This window comes from Stenella coeruleoalba (assembly GCF_951394435.1).
Source record: "Stenella coeruleoalba genome assembly, chromosome: X".
NCBI classification, from domain to species: Eukaryota; Metazoa; Chordata; class Mammalia; order Artiodactyla; family Delphinidae; genus Stenella; species Stenella coeruleoalba.
The window spans coordinates 42,557,132-42,576,691 of NC_137152.1; the positions used below are offsets into that span (position 1 = coordinate 42,557,132).

The 19,560-nt window shown below is 47.7% G+C and overlaps 1 protein-coding gene across 3 annotated transcripts in view; it reads left to right on the forward strand.

The window, feature by feature from the left end:
- The first annotated feature begins 5 nt into the window (after positions 1–5).
- Positions 6–19,560, forward strand: part of GNL3L (G protein nucleolar 3 like) — a 29,222-nt gene continuing 9,667 nt past the window's right edge. For 2 of the 3 annotated variants that reach the window (XM_079911592.1, XM_079911594.1), the window contains exons 1-13: positions 628–724; positions 2,956–3,024; positions 9,472–9,512; positions 10,343–10,450; positions 11,185–11,301; positions 12,041–12,124; positions 12,655–12,790; positions 13,713–13,816; positions 15,550–15,694; positions 17,726–17,813; positions 18,299–18,473; positions 18,560–18,702; positions 19,011–19,147. In XM_079911592.1, the coding sequence (XP_079767718.1) occupies positions 3,006–3,024; positions 9,472–9,512; positions 10,343–10,450; positions 11,185–11,301; positions 12,041–12,124; positions 12,655–12,790; positions 13,713–13,816; positions 15,550–15,694; positions 17,726–17,813; positions 18,299–18,473; positions 18,560–18,702; positions 19,011–19,147 (1,297 nt within the window). In that variant the 5' untranslated portion in view covers positions 628–724; positions 2,956–3,005. Of the gene's footprint in view, positions 226–627; positions 725–2,955; positions 3,025–9,471; positions 9,513–10,342; positions 10,451–11,184; positions 11,302–12,040; positions 12,125–12,654; positions 12,791–13,712; positions 13,817–15,549; positions 15,695–17,725; positions 17,814–18,298; positions 18,474–18,559; positions 18,703–19,010; positions 19,148–19,560 lie in introns of those variants that run through there. The other variant, XM_079911593.1, reaches the window with a different exon arrangement.

A 19,560-nucleotide genomic window follows, 5' to 3' on the forward strand; every position in this document is an offset into this window, starting at 1 on the left:
AATCCATTCCCTCCAGCGGACTCTGCTCTGGGGCCTGAGGGAGGGAGGGAGGGAGGAGGAGGGGAAGAAGGCAAATGGGTGGGAGAGGCTTCCAGTTCTTCCGTCTGTAGGCCTGGCCGTGGATCTGCGCTGCAGCAGAAAGAGCTCTGAGTGACTCCCTCAGGGTTCCTCTGGGACCCCGCAAGCCGGGACGGTTGCTGGGAGCAGCTAACCTAGTCATTTCAGGTGGATATACTCAGCAAAACATGTGACCCTGGCGGCCATTTTCTCACACCCTGCCCGTCGCCATCTTCCGTTGTAGACAAAGGCACCGACCCCCCCCACCCTTGTCTGATGCGGCCTTGGCGATCACTTGGTCACTAAGATTCGAGAACATACATATTTAGGGCCAGGCAGAGGCCCGCAGACAAGAACTTGTCTTACAAGTAGGTTATATGCCCACACCAGCCAACGAACCGCTGCCGCCTCCCCGCCTCCCCCCCTCGCCGCCTCGCCGCCTCCCCTGCTCGGCTATTTCCTTACCTTACGGAGCGTCCGGGAGGCGGGGCCAGCGCGGCCCCGGGGAAGGGACGGGAGGGAGCGAGCTGTCAATCCGAAGCCCCGCCCCCGGGTACGCTCACAGCGAGGCTGGGATCCGGAAGTCGAAGTCTAATGCTGCGAGCGCGGTCTGTGGGCTGACAGTGTTGTACTGTCTTCTCTTCTCAGATCTTCGCCGGAAGTGGAGGTAAGGCACGACTCTCTTTTTTCGTGGTGAGCGCTCACCCAGCCGGCCGCGCCGAAAGGATCAACTATTTCAGGTGAAACCCGAGGCGCCCTCTGCCCTGGAATAGAGAGGTGAAGAGTCGGGCTCCTTCCAGGGTAGAAGGGCCCGGATGAGAGGCAGGGATTGCTCGCCTGTGGACATGCGCCCAAACACATTCTTGCGGGGTAGAGGGGCACGGACGCACCTCATCTGGACAGGTATAGACCCCTGGACACACTGTATGGAGAGTTACAGACCCCACTTGTGTGGAGAAGCGTCGAGTGCCCTCCTCCTTTTAGGGTAGTGAGGTTCCATTCCGTATTTTCCCGGTGTAGACAGGCGTGGACACCCCGAAGGTGTGGCGACATCGACCCCACCCGTAAAGAGACACATCTCCCTCCTCACGAGGCTGAACGGCGCAGATTTCTACTGGCGCTAAGGCACACAGATCCACCTCAGCGCACACCTTTTCCCTTAGGCAGAGGCTTTGATGTATTTACCCCCACCCCCGCCTGACGACCAGAATAGAGGAGCTCCGAAATTTTAATATATAGAGGAGTGAGCCTCCTTCCCTTAGCGTCAAGACCTAGAGACCTCCCTACCTCGCCCCCGGGTAACTAATTGACCGATGTCTCGCCCCCGCTCCTGCAGAGGCGGTAGACCACCCCTCCCTATGTGTTTGGAGGCACAAGTCTCATCCCACAGAGAAGCACGCAGATTTACCCCTTCTAGGCTAGAGTGAGTCCCCATTATGGAAAATCAGATCTCACCACCTCCTCCCCAGGTGCTGGCATACTGAATTTGTAAAGGCTTGACCCAAAAATGCCCTGCAGCAAACAACAGCAGACCTTAACCCATGAAGAGACAGTCAGAACTGCCTCTCCTGGGGTACCCGGGGAAGAAGGGCTCAGATTTATTCTCTTTTTTAGGTAGACACAGATCATCCCTCCTCTCCCCCCTTCCCCAAGGATTTAGAATCACCAACTGTAGGAAAGGAGAGACCCCAAGGGAGCAGAGAGGTGCCCTCCAATGTTGAGAAGCAGTGACATCACTGATCACCCCATAGTGCGTGCATATGGGCTACCCCCTTATCCGAGGTAGAGGAGCTCAGATCTTTTTCTCCCTATCCAGGAAAAAAACCCACAGGAACCCCCCCCCCCACCTACTGTAAGGGCCGTTCCATTGAATGTATAGCTGCATTCCCCCCTCCCCCATGCAGAGAACCAGAGGTCCTTTTCCTTCAATATTAACACGCTGCTGACTTCAACCCGTACACGAGATAAACAGATCGTGCCCCATCCCATCTCCCATGGAAGGGGCTAGAGTAACCCACTGCGGGCAAGGTGCAGACCCCATTCATGCAAAGCTGCATAATTCCCCCCTTTGTTAGCATGGCACTAATGTCACCTTGTAGTGGAGATTGGTATATCAGTCCCATCTCATGGCCCTCCCTAGGATAAAGTGATTCAAAGTACCCCCCAGCCCCGGTCCCTGCACAACTTACAGATGTAGACTTGTGCTCCTCTCCCATGCAGCGGAGATGCACACAGCCACTGTGCCGGTTTATCTAGTTCCTCTGTATCCTGGAGTAGAGTGACAAAAGGCATCCTGCCCTCCTCCCCCCTGTCACCAAGGAACAGACCCCAGCCATACATACAGGTGCACATTTTTCCCCCCTCCCCCAAGATTTTGCACTGACCTCAGTCCACATAGACATACAGATAAAAAGCCCTATTCTGAGGTCCCTTTTCCCCAGGGTAGATTCCTGGGATATGTCTTTTCCTCCCACTTCCAGGGTAAATGAGAACCCCCTATTTGGGGAAAAGAGGTGCAGTTAATACCCTTTGTAGAAACAGATTGTCCTTGCATACCACTCTCCCCTTAGAGAGGTTTAGTTCTAGTCCCTTACCTGGGGTATCCTGTATCTGATGCATTGAGGCACTGACTCCACCCAGGAAGAGAGGTTTAGACCTAATTTCCCATTGGGTAGTGTGACACTACCTTCCCTGTAATATTATTATTATAATTAATTATACTCAGCCATACCAGGTGCCAGCTCCAATATAACCCCTTCTCTCAGATTCCTCTAATTGTTAGGGCTTCCTTATCATGTTCTTTAACATTTTATTTTGCCTTCAGGGGGCTCAGAAGGGGCTTATAGCATTGTGGTTCCTCTCTCTGTCTTCAAATTGGTTCTTCTCTCATTCCAACAGGAAAAAAAAAGCCTGCAGATTTGAATCTACCTGCTTTCAAGCTAGTCATCATGGTGAAACTTAGACACAGTGAGTTTCTTTTACCACTTCTTCCCAATCCTAAGCTTTAATGAATATTCATAGTATTTTAAAAAATTTCCCAGAATGGGGCTTCCCTGGTGGCGCAGTGGTTGAGAGTCCTCCTGCCGATGCAGGGGACACGGGTTCGTGCCCCGGTCCGGGAAGATCCCACATGCTGTGGAGCGGCTGGGCCCGTGAGCCATGGCCGCTGAGCCTGCGCGTCCGGAGCCTGTACTCCACAACGGGAGAGGCCACAACAGCGAGAGGCCCACGTACCGCAAAAAAAAAGAAAAAAAAAATTGTCCAGACGCACAGTATTTGTAAATTGTCCAGTCAGTAATAGTATTTGCCTACCAGTGTTGTTGTGAGGATTTAATGAATTAAAATAGGTAGAACACTTAGAACAGTGCCTGGCACATAATAAGTGGTCTGTAAGTATTAGCTTTAAAGATTCAGCCTTCATTTCTCTTTGGAGTTTAGCCCCTCAGAGGATGCATACACTGTCTGCCACTGAATTATTGTCTGATCTCTCTTGAGCTTTGGATTTTTCTTACCTATGAAACAGACAGTGTGGATACATTGCTGTTCTTTCTGCCTTCAGGACTCTTTCCCTTTCCTTCTCATCCTTTAATGGGATAACTCTTGCTTGTTTTTCAACTTATAGATTTCAACTTATACATCATTTCCTCTGGGAATCCCTCCTGTTAACCTCCTCCCTTGGTTTCTACTTGTCTGTGTACCCACAGGAACCAGGGCTGTTGACTCTATGATTGGGTCTGTCTCTTTCACAACACTGTTAACTTCTCACTGACATCTGGTTCATCTTTGTGTCCCAAGGGCCCAGCATGACCAGGCATAGCTATTTGGCACTTACTGTATGCCAGGCACTAGAATGTCTCAATTAATAGTGCTAACTCAATCCCCCCCTCCTCCCACCATGATGCTTACAGCCTAGAGGGAGAAGACAAATGTGATACATGGACTCTTCCTTAAAAGAGGGAAGGCAAAGGCAGTAGGACAGGTCTGGTTCTGTGCTTCCCTGCCTTTATCCTGCTATGGCCCAAGCAGAAAATGATAACATTTGGATAGCACACTGGATAGACTGGATGAGAATTGTGCAACCCAGTGGCCTTGTATTCTGTGTGAATTGTGGCCCTGCCTATGTAGGGCTTGGTGAAAAAAAATTCACTTACTTTATATAATCATAAAAATTTCATCAAGAATCAGACTTTGGTTATGTTAATACCAAAAGCAAATAATCATTTTTTCACGTAACACAAGAAAAGTGAACAAAAGTAGTTATACTCTATTTAAGAATATCAAATACAAGATAATAATAGAAGTATTATTTTTTAATTAATTTTTATTGGTAATAGAATTATTAATAGTGATGAAAAACAATAATTACCTGGTGAAATAGAGTGTATGCATACAAAGGAACCCTGGCAGTTTAAAAAAATGAGGAAGTAGTATATGGAAAGACTATTATATGGAAAAACTGTTAGATGGAAAGATCTCCAGGATTTGTTAAGTGAAAAAAGCAAGTTGCTGACAGGAGTACATAGTATGTTACCTTCCCTGGGAGAAAATGGAGGGAAATAAGAATATAAATTTGTATTTGCATAAAGAAACTGAATGATGCATCACAAACTAATAAAGTGGTTTCTTGTGGTGAGGGGACTGCAGTGGCTAGGGACAAGTGTGGGAGGGAGATCTCTCAGAATACATGGTTTTATTTTTATTTATTTTTCATAATTTTTATTGGAGTGTAGTTGATTTACAATGTTGTGTTACTTTCAGGTGTACAGCAAAGTAAATCAGTTATACTTATACATATATCCACTCTTTTCTAGATTCTTTTCCAACATAGGCCATTACAGAGTATTGAGTAGAGTTCTCTATGCTATACAGTAGGTCGTTATTAGTTATCTATTTTATATATAGTAGTGTGTATATGTCAGTCCCAATCTCCCAGTTTATCTCCCCCGCTTTCCCCACTGGTGACCATAAGTTTGTTTTCTACATCTGACATGGTTTTACTTTGGAACCATCTGACTGTATTACCTGTTAAAGAACAATCATACATATCTGCATTAGTGGGAAAATGGTGAGCATTAAATTAAATAGAAAAACTTTACATGTGCACACAAAACAAAGACTTTCACTGTTAAATTGCAACTGAAGTCTTGATCAGACTAACTAGGATGATTGCAGCGGAAGATGGGGGAGGTGCTTCATGGTGCAGCTCCCTGCACCCTGGGCTAGAGATACCTTGGACCCAAATGGTAATGATAATGATTAAATCTGGGAAGGTTATTGAGAAGCCCTAGAAAGAGTGTTCACATACAGTTTCAACTGTTGTATGTTTTTGAATGGCTATTAAAAAGGAGGGTACGTTTTATCATTTAAAAGATTTACAACCATCAATGATTGGTGGCACAGGTATGTAATCCATCGTAATGACAGACTGGAATGTAAGCTGCACAGGGAGGGAAATAGGGTGGCCATTGAATAAAGAACCGAGTGGCGCCAGTGTTTTGGAAGTCTCTAGGAGGTTGAACAAATGTGCTTGAAGATAGTTGAGAGGGGTGTCTGAGATTGCTTTCTGAAGTACAAGCAGTTATAGATGATGATCATAGATGTCACCAATGCAATGCGTGGGCAGGTGGCTACATGGAATGGGGATGTCAAGGAAGTGGGAAACCTGAGCATTGGAAGGGGCCCAGTGATCACCAAAGTTGCCCAGGTTGATGATGGCAGGAGTTCAGTTGAAAGTAAAGCTATGGACTTCCCTGGTGGCGCAGTGGTTAAGAATCTGCCTGCCAGTGCAGGGGACACGGGTTCAATCCCTGGTCCGGGAAGATTCCCACATGCCGCGGAGCAACTAAGCCCGTGCACCACAACTACTGAGCCTGCACTCTAGAGTCCGCGTGCCACAACTACCGAAGCCTGTGCACTCTAGGGCCTGCGTGCCCCAACTGCTGAGCCCACATGCTGCAACTACTGAAGCCTGTGCACCTAGAGCCTGTATTCTGCAACAAGAGGAGCCACCGCAATGAGAAGCCTGTACACCACAGTGAAGAGTAGCCTCCGCTCGCTGCAACTAGAGAAAGCCCACGTGCAGCAACGAAGACCCAATGCAGCCAAAAATTAAAAAAAGATAATTAAGAAAAAAAAAGCTATGAGCTAGGTGCTTCAGTAAAAGAGGAAAAGTGACTCATAGGTGACAGGCATAGCAGCAGTCTCAAAAAAAAGTAGGATTCCCCCCTCCCCCCTCTTTTTTAACAAGAGAGAGAAATTGGTTTGGCAGTGGTGAGTCTGCAAGATACCTCCTGCACCTACTGGCTCCAAGGTATTCATGTTAATATAAATTAATAGCCACCTTTCAAGCCTGCAGGTGAAGCAGTGTCCTCAGGGGAGAGCTGAGTCTCTATTAAGGCAGGAGGTTGAGGAATTGTTCCCAAGAAAAGATGGAAGAATTAGGGGAGTGCTGATCTCCTAAGTGGGAGTTTCAGAGGGCATAGTGGGAAGTCGGATGCAGGGGTAGATGGAGGATGGGGGCAGAGTCACTGCCAGGCTGGGGATACAGGGATGTAGTGGGGTGAGAGTATGGGAGATGATGGATGAATGGAGAGATCCACCTTTGAGTATTGATATGAGAGTTGGTGGATGGAGATATTGGTGGTCAGAGAGATTTAAGGAAATTCTTCAAGGTCATATAGCTAGGTAGTTATTGAGCCAGAACAGGAACCTAGGTATGGCTGGCTAAAAAATGGTAGCTGTTTTCTCTCTGAAGCTATTAAAAAAGAGTAACAGCGGCTCCTGGGTGTTGCAGTGTTGTGAGTGGTGACTGCACCCCTACCCTCTTCCTCGCTTCTCCTCCCCTCTCCTTCTCCTCTCTGAAGCAGACGTTTTTCGCCACTTTAAGTGATGTATTTTCTTTCATCGTGTGCCTGTATCCAGTGCAGGCCCTCATTTTCCAGGGAAGTTAGGCCGATGGAAATTGTTGAGTAAAATGGCCAGACCTGGTTCCTTCCAAACCTCACATTCTTTTCATTGCAACATGAGTACTTTGGAAGAAAAGGAGACTTGGGATCTGATTTTTTTTTTGTTATGGGGAAATTAGGCCCATTCACATTCATTATGATAACTAATATGTTTGGTCTGATTTTTACCATCTTATTTTATATTTTTTGTTTGTTTCTTCTTATTCCCTTATTACTTTTAAAAAGTTTAACAAGTTAAAAAGAAATCCTCCACCAGGACTTAAAATTACGTTGGTAATTGCATTCATATTTATATCAAGCATAACTAAATTTTTTTTATCACTTTACCAAAGTTAAATAACTATTTTTGCCCTACTCTTCCAAAGTGAGACCTTTAGCATGATTTTATACTTATTTTTGCTGGTATACTTCCTCAAGTAGTTTTACCAGAAAGGGAACACAGGTGGTAATCTTTGCACATGTCTGTCTTTTACCTTCACGTAAGAGTGAAATATTGATCAGTTATAGGAATTTAGCTTGGAACACGGTCCCTTGTCTCAGTACTTTGTAATGGTTATTCTTCTGTCTTAAGTGTTCAGAATTGTGGATTTGAGAAGGCTGTCTGCTTCTCTCACATTTGTTGGGAATGCCTTCTGTTTGGAAGTTTACAAGATTTTCTCTTTATCCTTGGAGTTCAGAAATTTCATCAGTGTATGCCTAGGGCATATGTCTTTTGTTAATCTTGATGCTCCATGCGCCTTTCTAGTCTGAAGCCTCAGTCCTGTTTTCAACTTGGGAAACTTTCATCTATTATTTTAAAAAATAATTGCTTCTCCATTTGTATCTTTTCTCTTTCTGGAACTCCTGTTAATTTAGATACTAGCTCTCCTGAGTCCATTCTCCATTTTCTGTTTTTACATTTTTTTTTTTTTTAAGTTGTGGCGCGCGGGCCGAGCAGTTGTGGCTCGCGGGCTCAGCCGCTCCGGGGCATGTGGGATCCTCCCGGACCAGGGCCCGAACCCGAGTACCCCACACCGGCAGGAGGACTCCCAACCACTGCGCCACCAGGGAAGCCCCTGTTTTTACTTTTCTTTGGATTTTTGTCCTGTTTTAAGCAAGCTCTTCCCTTGGCCTTCTAGCTTATTAATTTGGTTATTAGTGATGTCTGTCTGTTCTGTTTTTCACTACATCAATTGAATTTTTATTCAATATCAAATTTTGGGAATCTTTTTCTCACACAGTTCATTTGAAGTATCTTCTTGAATCTCTTTAAGAACTTGCAGTAGTATTTATTTATTTAATTAATTTATTAAAAAAATTTTTTTTTGGCTGTGTTGCGTCTTTGTTGCCTCGCATGGGCTTTCCTCTGGTTGCGGCAAGTGGGGGCTACTCTCTGGTTGCAGCAAGTGGGGGCTACTCTTCGTTGTGGTGTACGGGCTTCTCATTGCAGGGGCTTCTTGTTGCAGAGCATGGGCTCTAGGACACAGGCTTAGTAGTTGTGGCACACGGCCTCAGTTGCTCTGCAGCATGTGGGATCTTCCCAGACCAGGGCTCGAACCTGTGTCCTCTGCGTTGGCAGGCAGATTCTTAACCACTGTGCCACCAGGGAAGTCCTGTAGTAGTATTTAACTCCTCTGTTTCCTACATTAACTCTGCTTTGGCGTGAACCACCTAGTGTGATTGGGGAGCCTGTTCTCTGATAATCTCAAGCTGCTCCTATATTTGTTTGTAGCATATATCCTGACCTTCCAGAACCTCCCCCTGTAAGAATTCCTTTAGCCCCCTTGCAAATGGTGAGAATTAAGGGAAGCCATTCTTTCTGAGAGGCCAGCTGTGAAGGAGATGACAGACGGGACTCCTCATTGAAGTGGGAAGAGGCCCCTTAAGTTGCTGGGCTTTGTTAAGGCGTGATTGTAGAAGGTGAACTCTCTCCTCCTTAAATCAAAGGGAGGTTGCAGTTTAGCTGTGTAGCGCAATTCCCTTTGGAGGCAATGACATGAGCAGGGTCAGCAGGAAGGGACAGTTCTCTCCCCATGTGCTGAGGGCATCTACTCTGGCTTAGCTGGCTGGAACTCCTCAGAGTCCCTAACCAGGGACTAACCAGGGTCCCTAACTCTAACCCTAACCCTCAGATCACTTTCCCATGCTACCAGCCCCCCACCTCAGCCTGGTGCCAAAATTGTTGAGCTGCCCCAGCTAGAAGTTGGAAGAGAGAAAGGAGTCAGAAGCGCACCTTCAAGTTGCTCTCTTCACAGGATTCCCTTAAGAATTGTTTCAGTTTGCACTGAATACCCCGAACATTTATATCCAGTACCTCCTCTGACACTGTTGCTGCCAGCTCCGTGTCTGTCTTGTGCGCCTAGACAGACATGGTGTCTGAGGCTTCCTTAGGTTCCCAGTGTGGCCTGACCTCCATTAAGGTTCAACAAATGTTGGGTAGGTGGATGATGGCTTTTTTTTCTTTCTTTAGAAAATAAAAAGCCAGGTAAAAGTTCCAAAGGCTGCAAGAAGGTAAGTTGGTTCCACGCTCAGGTAAGGTATACCCATTGTTGACGACAAGGTCAGGAACAGGTTACCCACCCTAGAAGAGGCCCACAAAACCAGGTAGATATTGGGTGACTCCAAACAGAGCACTGCATTGGAATCAGTAGATCTGGCTTTCCCTCCCTCTCTGGGTGGCTTCAGCAGAGAAGCAGCAGCATTTATTAAGTTCCCACCACAAGCCATGTACTGCTTTGTGCTTGGTTTACCTTGGTTAGGGATTGTCATCATCCTATTTTTTAGATGAAGAAACTGAGCCTCAGTGAGAAAGTTCTTAGGTTCAAGGTAGCACAGCTAGGACTTGAGTCTGTCTAATTCCCAAGTCCCTATTGCTCATGGAGAGGAGGGAGGTTCAAACAGTCTTTGGCCCCAGCTCCTGGATCTTCTGGTCCTGCTGGGAAAGTTGTGGACACGTAGGACTTGGGTCAGAGCAGCGGTTCTCCAACTTTAACTAGCCCTCCAGAATCACCTGGAGGGCTGGTTAAAACACAGATTGCTGGGCTCTACCCTTGAGTTTCTGATTTGGTAGATCTGTCTTGGCATCTGATAATTGGTATTTCTAGTGCCTAGGTGATGCTGTTACTGTTGTTCCAAGGGCTGCACGTCCCTGCCTGGCTAGGGGAAGAAGGGTCTTTTTCTAGTCAGATGGGCAGACCTCTGGGGACAGAGCCCTTTTTGTTTGCTTCTCTCCTCTTTTCCCCAACAACTACACTTCTGAGCAGCTTTAACACCCGCTGGGAAGGGTGATTTCCATGTGTTCATTAAGTCTGTTCATTTTTTCCCTGTTGTGTGGTGACCAGCCTGCAAAGCAGAATGGGAAGAAAGCAGCCACCAAAGTGGCCTCCGCTCCCCAGTTTGTTCACTGCAATGATCATGCCAATCGGGAGGCTGAATTAAAGAAGAAGAGGGTAAGCCCTTTCCCTTGGAGAGAGAGGGCCTGGCTTGACTGCCAGGTCTACAGAAATGTTGAAAGGCAAAGGCCAGAACTGTTAGGGTTGTTGAGGCTGTTTGTGGAAAGGGGAAGAGAGGGCAGTTGCCTTGATACTTGATTTAGTGTCTATTTGTTCACCTCCCAGTCCATGGCTGTCTGGTTTATGTTCTCATTGCTCCACTGGAATGACCCCTGCCAGCCTCACCAGCATGTTCTCTGGTATCAGACTCATGGATAACTTTCTTCCCTCATGTTATTCAACTTCTCAGCATTTGAGACCATGATTTTTTTTTTGAAACACTCTCACTTTGGCTTTCCTGTCATCTCACTCTCCTGGATGTCCTTTCTTTTCTGCTGTCTCTTGCTGCTCTGTAAATGATGGAGCATCCCAGGACCTTGTTTTCTTTTCCTCTCTGGTCTTAAGTGCTTCCCGCTACTTAGAACACATTCTCTCTCAGCTTCACATATCTTCCTTGTATTAGTGTCTGCCATACTTTCCCTTCCTTCATCTCTTTGTCTTTTTCTTTCTCTCAAACCCCTGATCTCTTGCTGTCATATCTTCTCCCTTCCTGTATCCCTGCTCCTCCCACCTGTGCCATGTCACACTGTTTTCTCCCTCTGTCACCTGCTCCCTGTTACTCTTGGTCTTCCATCCCTCCCTTAGACTGCAGACCTAGTCAGCTACAGCCCTGGTGTGCGTTCACTTGTTAGGTTGAGGAGATGAGGGAGAAGCAGCAGGCTGCCCGGGAGCAAGAGAGACACCGACGCAGGACCATTGAAAGCTATTGTCAGGATGTCCTGCGACGCCAGGAGGAGTTTGAGCGCAAGGTAAGAGAGCAGTCTTTGCCCCTGGGTAGGACTGGTGTGGGTTTGCTCAAAAGCATCTTTTGCCATTGATCTGTGAAAAGGAAAGAGGAAGGGTGTGAGATTGTTGGAGGGGGAGTAGAGAATCAGTTCAGAGAGGACGGGAAACAGTAGGGACATGGAGGGAGGGTGAGAGGGAGGTGAAGAGCCTTATCTGTGACTGGACAACCCTGGTTAGGTCCTTTCTCCCAAGCTGGAACCCAAAGACTGGGGTCTGGGAGTGGGGAGGCGTTGGACTAGGGGACAGGGGGAGAGAAGGAATGAGAACGTGAGGGGAAAGTTAAGAGAAGAGTCTTCTTTCTAGGACCTCTTACTGCCTTTCTGGCATATAGTCTCATCTCACAGAATATATACTTTCCAACTTAAAGTTCCTTTTCTAATATAAAGTACACATTTTGCTTCCTCCATCCCACATTCCCCATAGATTGTTTTTCTCACTTATACCTCCCTCTTACATTCCTCCCTTATACACTCAGGTGCAATCCCAGGCCTCTAGCTGGTGCTCAAACACACACTTACAAATAGGCACACACATGGACCATGTGGGTCTATCCTTTCTTCTTCTAGTTCCTGGCTTTGTTGGCTGATACAAGCTGCTCTTTGGTGGGCTGGGACTCACATGGCTCTCCCAGCCTCCCATGGTTGCCAAAGACAGCTCTCACTCTCTTTCCTCCCCTGGACCATTGTCTTTTTTCCCCTTTAGGAGGAAGTTTTGGAGGAATTAAATATGTTTCCTCAGTTGGATGATGAGGCCACAAGGAAGGCTTATTACAAGGAGTTCCGTAAGGTATGGAGGCCCATTTTTTTAAAAAATCTTTATTCATTTATTTATTTTTTGACTGCATTGGGTCTTTGTTGCTGTGCGTGGGCTTTCTCTAGTTGTAGCGAGCGGGGACTGCTCTTGGTTGCAGTGCGTGGGCTTCTCATTGTGGTGGCTTCTCTTATTGCAGAGCACAGGCTCTAGGCATGTGGGCTTCAGTAGTTGTGGCACACGGGCTCAGTAGTTGTGGCTTGTGGGCTCTAGAGTGCAGGCTCAGTAGTTGTGGCGCTCAGGCTTAGTTGCTCTGCGGCATGTGTGATCTTCCTGGACCAGGGCTTGAACCCGTGTCCCCTGCATTGGCAGGCAGATTCTTAACCACTGCACCACCAGGGAAGTCCCGGGGGCGCATTTCTTAAGGCCCTTTAGGGAGGGCATCAATCCAGTGCTGTCTCCTCTCTGCTTCTGTTTTTCCTAAGATGGAGACCTCTTCTTTCATGGGCCTGTTGATTGCTACCCAGTTCTTTCCCTGCCTTCATCCCTCATTCCCTGCCCTGCAGGTGGTGGAATACTCTGATGTGATTCTAGAAGTCCTGGATGCCAGGGACCCATTGGGCTGCCGCTGCTTCCAAATGGAGGAGACTGTCCTGCGGGCAGAAGGCAACAAGAAGCTGGTCCTGGTCTTGAACAAGATTGGTGGGTATTGGGCAGTATTGGGTAAGGCAAGGCAGGGACCAGGACTTGTTGAAAAACTAGCTTGGACCAGACCCTGACACCCAGCAACTCAGTGGTATCCATAACAGTTGTGCAAGGTAGGAATTCTTGTTTGAGTTTTTAAAGCCAGGGATTTGAGAGGTGAAGTCACTTGTCTAAACACACACACACCACACACACAGTACAGCAGAAGTTGGGAATGGAGTTAAAGCCTGTCTGCCTTTCAGTCCCCTGTTTTTGCCATTTTGAGCTTTATCTGTGACTGGCCAACCCTGGAGAGTTCCTCTTTTCTCCCAAGCTGGAACCCGGACACTGGGGCAGAAGAGCACATCGGCTCACGAGTCACTCAGGTCTGGGTCTCATCCCAGTTTTGCTGTCTGTTTTCTCTGGGATCTTGGACAAGTCATGTCACCTGAGAGCTTCTGCTTCTCTAGGTGTAAAATGGGCTGTGATCGTCCCAATCTCATAGGATTGTTGGAGAATTAATGATAAAGTGCTTGGTACATACATGTTCAGTTCTTCATAAATGGTAGCCATTTTTGTCAAGGTTATTCTTGACATTTGGCCCAACCTAGAATGATCCAGGGAGGGGTGGGAAGCACTGTCTTTGGGAGGCCTCTGGTACCCTGGGCCCCCTGGTCTGGAAGGAAGGCATCTAGGACCATAGAGCTGTTTACCCATTCTCCTTGAGGAAACAGGTCTCCTCAGGGAGGGCCAACTGGTCCCCTAGACTAGACTGTCCTTTCTAACTCTAACCTGGGGACTGGACAGGGACTGTCAGTGCTAGGGAGATATCTGTTGGCAGGAGGTGGGCCAAGTCTTGGATGTGGGTGGCTGCATCTTTAGAGTGAGCCATCGAGGTGATGTTCTCCTTTCCAGTCCTCTCTGTTCCTATTTTCCCCAGACCTGGTCCCCAAGGAGGTTGTGGAGAAGTGGCTGGAATACCTTCGGAATGAGCTGCCAATTGTGGCTTTTAAGGCCAGCACCCAGCATCAGGTCAAAAACCTGGTAAGCTGGGGCCAGGGACATCTAGCCTCTTTCAGGGTAGCCTGGGGCTACACTGTTTTCTAATTATATCATTAACATAGAAATGTGTTTTCAATGTAAGATATTAAAGTATACAGAAACATTTGTTGCTTTGATGGAGAGAAACTGGGTCCTGGGGGACATTTGTTTTTTCAATTTTGTACCAGGTATAAAACTTATTTATTTAAAAAAATAAAGTAGAAAAAATAAAAACAATTACAGTTGACCCTTGAACTAAACAGGGGTTAGGGACATCCACCTTCTGCACAATGGAAAATCTGTGTATAACTTATAGTTGGCCCTTCATATCTGCAGTTCTGTATCTGCAGATTCAACCAACTGCGAATCATGTAGTACTATAGTATTTACTAGTGAAAAAATTTGCGTATAAATGGACCTGTGCTGTTCAAACCCGTGTTGTTTAAGGGTCAACTGTATAGATGGAAGCTTGAATATCCTTACGCTGGTACCTCTAATTCCAAACTCTTTTATCCATATCCAGAAGTAACCACCATTGTTAGTTTGGTGTGTATCCTTCCAGATGTTTTTCTGTGCTTTATATTATATGTGGATGTGTTTATAAAGAGAAAATAGTGTTTACGAGTATCATATATGTCATCCTGCATTTTGTTTTTTTTTTCCTTGAAGATCTTTCTATAGAGTTCTACCTTTTTGATGCTAAATAAAATTAGTTTCCAATTTTTTTTTATCATTATAACCAGTACTACAACATGCACTCTTACACGTCTTGGCTAGTGGGCAAGTGTTTGTGTAGGTTGGGCACTGAGAGGTAGAGTGGCTGGGTCATAGGCTTTTTGCATTTTACATTTTCCTAGTCACTGACAAATTGCTCCCCAGCACCCCACCTCCTCCACCCCCACCCCTCAGTGGCTGTACCAATTTATCTTCCCACTAATGGGATAGATGAATGTGTGAGAGGGCTTATTTCCCTACACCCTTGCCAACATTTGATATCATTAAACATTTAAATCTTTATTCATCTGGGAGAAACATGATATCTCCTTTATAATTTTTTGGCCTTTTTCATGGCAAAAATGTGATAAGCATCCTTTTTTAACAGTTTTCTTTCATTTGTGTTCCACTTCAAGGATATAGCTCCTTAATCTGTTTCTTATTAATAGATATTTAAGTCAATTCCTATTTTGAAGTACTGTGGTAGGTAAGTAAGGACAGAAGAAGAGCCGAAAGGGCATTGTAGGCAGAGGAGGTAGCATCAGGAGTAAGGAGATGGAGACCGAAATGACCTTGACCTGTGTGAGGAATCAAGGGAAGGTAGACTTTATGTGGGCCAGGCACCATCTCTTCTCTCCACAGACAGGGAGGCAAACGTCCCCACTGTGTAGGCGAGGTTCACTGAGGCCCAGAGAATGAAATCAGAATTTGCCAGGCACACGCCTGTGAGAGGCAGAGCTGAACTCAAACCTGGCCTGCCTAGAGGCAAGGATGCTATCCTGCCCCTGCTGAGGGAGGCAAGAGACAGGCAGGGACAGAGAAGACTGGAGGTGCAAAGACAGTGGAAAAATAGGCCTTGTGGAAGCAGGGAAATGGCAGGTATTCAGGGCCTATGTGAGAAGCCCTCTGCTTCAGGCTGGGGGTTTCAGTGATCACAGGGAGGCGGCCCTGAAAGTTGGAAATCTGAGCTGAGACCACATCTCCCACCTGATGCCTCTTCTATAATACCCCTCATTTTCCAGAATCGCTGCAGTGTGCCAGTGGATCAAGCCTCTGAGTCACTGCTGAAGAGCAAAGCCTGCTTTGGAGCTGAAAATCTCATGAGGGTTCTGGGGAACTATTGCCGCCTGGGTGAAGTGCGCACCCATATCCGTGTGGGCGTTGTGGGTAAGGCCTTGGGGGAGGTCATGGGACCCAGGCTTCTTCCTTGTGCAGGGGCTTCATTGGGGCAAAGGATTCTGGGAACTTCATGTTACTTTTGTGGGGGGAGGAGAGGAACTGTTCAGGAAGGGTCTTGTGATTTGTAATTTGGATAGGTGGACGTGGGAAGGCATACTCAGGATCACCACCATGGTTTGAGTGTTAGAACCATGGACCAAAAGTGCGGGGCCGGGCTTGGAGTTGGCCTCATCTCATTCTACCAGAGCTGTGGGAGGGAGGGGTGAACACCTCCCTTTCATAGATAAGAACACTGGGGCTCAGAGGAGGGAAAGGGACTTGTAGGGCTCAGCCCTGGGTGAGACAAGGCAGAGCTGAGGCTCAAACCTGGAACCCAGGGTACTGAGGGAAGGCTGGTGGGAAGGGAACAGGGAAATTGAGAGAGGCAGAGATAGACCCGCAGGGAGAGGAAGTGAAGGTGGACACTGAGAAAAAGGTATAGATTTGCATACCTGAGTAGACACAGAAGATTTGAGAAGCCAAATGGTGGGATTGGTGGGGAGTGGAAAGGGAAGACAGATGTGAATGACAGAGGCATGCAGAGAGAGGGAGATATGATCACAAAGAAGTGTGCGCAGAGACTTGCAGAGAAACATAAGAGGGCTAGAGACCCTCCCATGTAAGTAGAGAGGCAGACATGTATACCCAAGGAAAGAATGAGTGAGTCAAACACAGGGATAGAGAGAGATTCAGAGGGAGATACACATAGAGGCAGGAACAAAGATGCAGACACAGAGGAATGCACCCCCAGACCTATGCACACATACAGATCCACAAACACATGTACACATCCACATGTATGGAGACATGTACAGACCCAGAGGCAAAATACATGCAGACCAAGCTCTTCCCATACACTCACCCAACTCCGCTTCCCCTCCCCAATGAAATAGAGCCACGGAGAGACACGTGCCCGGATACACTCGACCCTCAGACATAGTCACGCCCCAGAGTCACAGAGACAGATACACGTCTATGATGAGACGGATATATATGTATATATAGAGAAATAGAGATACAGAGGGCATTAGGGAGGCACAGAGAAAAAGAGACACAGTGGAACACGTACGGAAGGACATACATGTAGAGAGACAAGCCCATGGAGAGAAGGAACATGTACAGAAAGAGCTGAGAGGAGCTGACATAGAGGGAATTACAAAGAGGTAGAATTGGTGGGGTGGGGAGAATTAGAGAGAAAGGACAATGGCCAGAATGAGATACAGTGAGACAAACCGGCAGAGAAAGAGGTGCTTAGATACACAGAGATACACAGACAAAGAAAGATGTGATAGAGAAAAAGATGGAGTGAGAAAGACAAATGGGAAAAGCAGTGGTATTTAGAATGAGAACAACCAAGAGACAGAAGATATACAGAGACTTCTATACATGAGGGATATATACACAGGCACATCTGTGAGGGAGCAGTACATGTGTAAGTTCTAGCACACAGAGAAAGAGAATGGTGGGAATGAGAGACCCAGTGAGGAAGAAATAGACAAGGACATCCATAGGCTGAGAGGTGCTCACAGATGCCCAAACAAAAAAACACGCACCACAGGCAGAAAGCTGCTCAGAGACTGACATCTGGAGATGAGCTCCCCCCACCCCCTGCCAGGTGAATTATATACCAGGATGGATGATTCTGTCTTACAACATTTCCCAGTATCCACCCTCCACTGGATTTTGTCACAGAGGCCTTGCTTTGAGCGTCTTTCCCAGGCTGTTTGTAGGTAGGAGGTGAGTGCCACATCTAGAAAGAGGGACACGTCTAGCCAGGTTGCTCACATATGGAGGAGAGGGGTAGAAAGACCATGGAGGGGGTTGGTCAGAGCCTTGGATGGGAAGGCAGGAGGCCAGGCTCTGTTTTTGGCTCCCCCATGGCCTGGTCACACTGCCCCTGCCTGGGCCTCCCACACACAGGCTGTCCCAGATATTCTTGAGGACCCTTCCTGCCCTGAGCCATCTGCTGCTCCTTTGTAGGCCTTCCCAATGTTGGGAAGAGCAGCCTGATCAATAGCCTGAAGCGCAGCCGTGCGTGCAGTGTGGGAGCCGTTCCTGGGATCACCAAGTAAGCACCTGCCTGCTCCCCCACTTCACAGATCCTTCACCCTACCATTCCCCCAACTCCCACGCCTTCAGCCCCTGTCCCTTATCTTGGACCAGCCTTTGATTCTTCCCTGGGCATGGGAGTCTCACTAATAGCCCTCATTTACCTGGCACACCCTGGCTGTGGGTCAGGCACCCAGCTGGGTGTTTCCCCCACTTAGCTCCTTGAAGCCTCCCGACACCATGCAAGATTGGGCTCTGAATAAGCAGCTCCACTTCCTCGGTGAAGCAACAGGCTCAGAGAGTCAGAAGCTTGCCTGTGGTCCTGCAGCTCAGTCCCTGGTGGTGGAGGCTAGACTGGAATCAGACCCCATATCTCTCCGCCTTCACCTGTGTGCCATCTGTCCCACCCCTTCTCTCAACTGGGTGCTTGGAGCCTAGAGGATGCCAGGCACATCTGGGCTTATCACCGTCCTGTGTCCTCATATCTCCCCTCTCCCACCCCAGGTTCATGCAGGAGGTCTACCTGGACAAATTCATCAGGCTGCTGGATGCCCCGGGCATTGTCCCAGGACCCAACTCGGAGGTGGGCACCATCCTGTGCAACTGCATTCATGTGCAGAAGCTGGCGGATCCTGTGACCCCAGTGGAGACCATTCTTCAGCGCTGCAACCTGGAGGAGGTACGCGGGCCTCTTGCTTATGCCCTACCCTGCTCCAAGGGCCCTTCGTTCTTCCTCATGATTTCTCTTCTTCCTCTCTTCACCAGATTTCCAGCTATTACGGTGTCTCTGGGTTCCAGACCACTGAGCACTTTCTGACTGCAGTGGCCCACCGCTTGGGGAAGAAGAAGAAGGGGGGCATATACAGTCAGGAGCAGGCAGCCAAAGCTGTCCTGGCTGACTGGGTGAGGTGAGGAGGGGGCTAGGTGTAAGGGTGAAGCCTGCTGGGAGTCAGGCTCCACGAAGGGGATCATCTGTGTTCACTGCAGCGGCGGGGCAGCCTAACTTCTTGGGTAGGGAAGTCCAAGGCACCAGGTCACATCCTGCTTGGCAACTTATGCCCAGTGATTATCCAGCAGCTCAACCTCTTGTTCAGAAGCAACTGTCTGGGTTTTCTAGTTGACCCTCACTGTTTCTGACCTGAGAACTCATTCTCTCTTTGATTGGTCATTTGTTGTCTTAATGAGATCACCAATTTCTTCCCACCTCCCAATTCAGCGGGAAGATCAGCTTCTATACACTCCCACCCTCCACCCACACTCTGCCTGCCCATCTCAGTGCTGAGATCGTTAAGGAGATGACTGAGGTCTTCGACATTGAGGATACTGAGCAGGCCAATGAGGACACCATGGAATGTAAGTAAGGGCGAGTAGGTTGGCCTGCCTGGCACCTGGTCCTGCCCTAGTAGAGCCACACAGACCTGACAACAGGTCCTACATTTGACCTCCCCCTGCTCTGGCTCTACTCTGACTTGGGGAAAACTGTTTAACTAGCTTTAACCTTAATGTCTTTTTCCCACAAGGTGGAGAATTGTAATCTGGGTCATGGGAATATGGGGGTGGGGTGGGGTAGGGAGGCAGCTGGTTGTGGGCTCTTGGTAGATAGGAAAAAAATCAGCAAAGTACCTGGAACATGGTGAGGTATTTACGAAGTGTGAGGTTCCTTTCCCCATCTCTTGAGGCCTGGAGTGGACTGAGATACTCCTCTCAAAAACCCCTTCTCTCATTTTGCTCCAGGTTTTGTCACAGCCATTGCATGTCCATTTCTA